The 4,335-nt window shown below is 32.0% G+C and overlaps 1 protein-coding gene across 1 annotated transcript; it reads left to right on the top strand.

Annotated features, from left to right (window-relative positions):
• Window positions 1–372: 372 nt before the first annotated feature.
• On the top strand, window positions 373–2,993 carry LOC123885118 (ankyrin repeat-containing protein BDA1-like). The gene is made up of 2 exons (XM_045934371.1): window positions 373–1,008; window positions 2,179–2,993. The coding sequence occupies exons 1-2, from the start codon at window positions 388–390 to the stop codon at window positions 2,893–2,895; spliced, it is 1,338 nt and encodes a 445-aa protein (XP_045790327.1). The 5' UTR covers window positions 373–387; the 3' UTR covers window positions 2,896–2,993.
• Window positions 2,994–4,335: the final 1,342 nt, after the last annotated feature.

Raw genomic sequence — 4,335 nt, 5'->3', positions numbered from 1 at the left:
TTTATTCCATATATATCCTTATTTAATTACTCTTTATTCAACTAATTTACTTATTTTTAAATTCTCTCTCATAATAAATAAGGGCATAAGTGAAATTGAACATTTAAAACATTTGAAAATTGGTCAAAGTTTCTTATAAAAAGGACCAAATTTTTTGCCCTAAGTGTTCCTTATAAAAAGGACCGGAGAGAGTATTAAATTGCAATTAAAATTAACAAATAACTGACTGTGATTATATATATATATATATATATATATATGAGATAGGAGGGTTAAAATAGAAAATATATGAGAGTATAAAATAATTTGGGAATTAAGAAGAACCAGCCATATTTATTAGCAATAGGAGCTGACAAAATTTTCATACCGAAAGTGAGAGCTTCAAACATGAACCACCTATCAAATTTAAGTGACAAACTGAAACTTGGAGGTGAAGAGGATAATATAAACCTCCTCTATGAAGCAATTGAAGATAACCCATCCATTTTGGATATTATAGATTCAAAACAGTTTGTTGAAACTCCTTTGCATATCGCTGCATCAAGGGGGCAAATCCAGTTTGCCAATGAAATTATGAATTTGAAACCTTCATTTGCTTCGAAGCTAAATCCGAAAGGATTTAGCCCAATCCACTTAGCTATGCAAGAAAACCAAAACAGAATGGTGTTGTCTTTTGTTGACATGAACAAGGACCTTGTTAGAGTGAAAGGGAAGGGAGGTTTGACTCCTCTTCATTTTGCAAGTCACAATGGAGATTATGTTGATCTTTTAGCTAAATTTCTCCTTGAATGTCCGGAATCTATCGAAGACTTGACGGTGAAGGGTGAGACTGCATTGCATATTGCTGTCAAAAATAACAACTACCAGGCTCTTGATCTCCTTGTTTGCATTCTTAGAAAAATTATCAAAAAAGGCGCCAGGAAGTTCGATTATAAAATACTAAATCGGAAGGATGAGGCTGACAACACCGTTTTGCACATTTTAGCGCAAAGGAATTTCGAGCCACAGGTAACCTTTGATCAAGATATATACTAGTTTGTGTTTCTCTTGATTTTATTTCGCTCTTTTTTTCATACTAATTTTATATGAAATTAGAAGGAAAAAAAAAGAAGTGAAATTCATCTCACTAAATTAAGAGTATGTCTAATATGAAAAATGGTTTAAGCTGGACTCTTACCACTTTTAATAAAAAATGAATTTTATAGTAAGATTCAACTTTGGATCAGGTTCATATTAAATCCTCTATATTAGAGGCAAATTTAAAAAAAATTTGTGAATGAGGATCTCAATATTAGTTTTCTTAAAGGAAAATTATCTTAATTGTAGTTTGGTACATACCACACCGGCACACCTCATTCATGACATATTTGAAAGCGGAAAAGTCTATTATTTTCTTCTGTAGCTCCAAATTAATCCTTTGCATAAAGTACTGAGGTTTGTGGTAGCATAAGTAAATGTTTGGTAGGGGACCATATAATGTAAATGGGATGAATTGCGCACCATAGATGTGCATAAAACTTTTCAACCTACATCAACACTCCTAATGATAATGATAAAGTATATTGTGGGCGATCTCGGTACTGCCACCTCATGATCTTTTTTATTCTCCTCTCTAGTAGAGTTTTTGTCTTCCGTGAGAATCGAACGATGTACCCTCAACTTCAAGTACATGTTCAATCCATTCTCACTACCAATTTAGCTACTAGAGTCAAGATCAAATGACATAAGGTGTCAAACTTAATAATATGACAACTTCGATAATTCTTTATCGGATAATCATCTTACGAATTTGAACATTAAATTGAAATATATTATAACATAAATCATGTCTATAAAATATGACATTAATCAGAAATCATTTGATACGTCAATGAGATACATCAAAATTAATTCATTTTTTGAAAGTTCGATGTATACCCCTTCCATCATTGAGTATCAAGTGTATATTGATCAATTTCACTAATTGAATTTCTTTTGATATAAAAAAAATGTACACGAAGTATAAATAAATTTGTTTTTATTCTATTAATTATAAATTTTTGAAGTTATTTTGAATTCATGAACTTTTATGGTATAAACCCATTAAAGTTCAAACTACAAGATCTTGAATCTTATCTACCAAGATTTTAGTTGACAATAGGAATGATTTCTAACAATTGCTTGTTCATTAATTACTAGGTAGCACACACACTTGGATTGTTGTTAGAGACTAGAATAAATTTGAATGCAAAGAATTTGGAGGACAAAACAGCATTAGACATGGCATTCAATGAAGATATTAAGGGTAAATTGCTGACTGCTGGAGCAAAACCTGGCTTACGAGTCCGCGCTGCTCACACACTTGCACATAAACTAATATCAAATATCACAATTATTGACAAATTGGTTATTTTTACATGTTCCCTAAGAATGAATATATCAGAGGAGCAACATAATACTTGGTTGATTGTTGCGACTCTTGTTGCAACTTCCGTCTATCAATCAGCACTAAGTCCCCCAGGAGGGGTTTATCAGGCTAATGCTAGTAGTGACAATAATGTGAACATCACTTCCTCCAATTCTACTATTTCTAATCCGGGAAATGCTGGGAAATCGGTCATGTCAAATTTTTATTTCTTCATGTTTTCAGTTGCAAATATTCTTTCCTTCCTTGTATCAATTATAGCTATATTTATTCTGACCCCAAGTGGGGTACTAGGCGGTCTGGTGTCCGGTCCTGTGGTTTTGTTTTCCATGAATTATCTAGTTTCTATGAGGTATATATCCCCAGGTTCCAACACCAATATTGTTGACATCACTATCTTATCAATTGGATTTGTCGTCTTCATTTATTTGGCTATTCGATTCTACCATGTAATTAGACGGTGGGCAATGATGCTAAGAAGCAAGTTGTAGATCACAATTACAGACATTAGAGATGGATGGTACAACCAAACCAATAATTGTATCTTGTATTATTTTTATTGAATGTATGAGTATGATGTGCTTTTATATTTTTATGTGTATTAATTAATTAATTAATTGTTGTTTGGAAGAAAATTGATTACTACACATGATGTAATGGTGTTTTAATGCATAAAATGGTTTAGGCATAAGTGACTTGGTGAAGAAGTCAGCTAGTTGATTTTGAGAAGACATGGGTAGAAACCTTAGAACCTTCTTGAACTTTGTCTCATATAATGTGACGATCGATCTCTAAATGTTTGGTACGCTCGTGAAAATTGGGTTAGCTACAATATGTAGTGCACTTTGATTGTCGCAATAAAAAATTGGGATGTGTGTAAGTAACTTTAAGATCTTTGAGCAAATAAAGCAACCATTGAACTTCAAGGGTAGTAGCATCAACAATTTTACTAGGTTATAGCTTATATTGAAAAATTGGTAACCTTTTTTTCTCACGAGCTTTTTTTACTAGGTTATAGCTTATAATTTTTCTTCCAATTTTACCCCTAACATTTTCCTTAAAAAAATTAAGTATCAATTAAACATATCTTTTTTTATGTCATTTCATAGTTATAAACTAGTTAAACCGCTAATTTTACCAAACATTATACATTTAATCAGCTATCTTATCTGCTATAAATTAGCTTACAAGTTATATGCTATTTTTTTCGAAACAGAACTTAATGTGTCAGTTTCGCCTAAAATAGCGAACATTATTGATGGATCCATCATGTTTTCCTCCTCCATACTCCCAATTGATTCCAACCCATGTGTCTGAATAGCCTTCTACATTTCCCACATACTTAATATGCATCTGAGATGGGAATATCAACTGGTAAAAACAATGCAATTAATTTGCATCTCAAAAAACAAGCTGGTAAGAGTTTCACAAGAAAATTTAGTTTTGAGGGGCATTTTAACAAACATATAGTGGGCTTCACATGAGGATTCACTGTTGGTATATTCAATTGATGCACCTAATTCATATCCAAAAAATACACCAAGACTAACAATTGGAATCACAAAGGAACGCATCAAAATTGGGATATGAAGCACATCAATAGTATGTCATCACCATAAAAATATTTTGAATCAAAAGTTGTATGGCATATCATCGATCAATCACATGCACCCTAAAATTTTATAAATCGAAACAATTTTTTTCATTTTTCAATCATTCACTCATACAATATTTCAATCAAAATATTTTCATGGATGTGACGGAGACAAGCATTATATTTTTATAAGGTTAACGGGTTAAAGTGCAAACTGAGTTTGTACTTTAGGTAACGAACTATATTTTTCTAGAATATTTTCATAGGGGGCATGGCTGGTGCAAACGTTCGGGTTAGGACCAAAAAAAAATTGTCATTCATTAATGAATTCATTAGT

The sequence above is a fragment of the Trifolium pratense genome, linkage group LG5 (assembly GCF_020283565.1).
Source record: "Trifolium pratense cultivar HEN17-A07 linkage group LG5, ARS_RC_1.1, whole genome shotgun sequence".
NCBI lineage: Eukaryota > Viridiplantae > Streptophyta > Magnoliopsida > Fabales > Fabaceae > Trifolium > Trifolium pratense.
The sequence above is the reverse complement of the archived record's forward strand: the minus strand, read 5'-3'. Positions and strand labels throughout refer to the sequence as shown.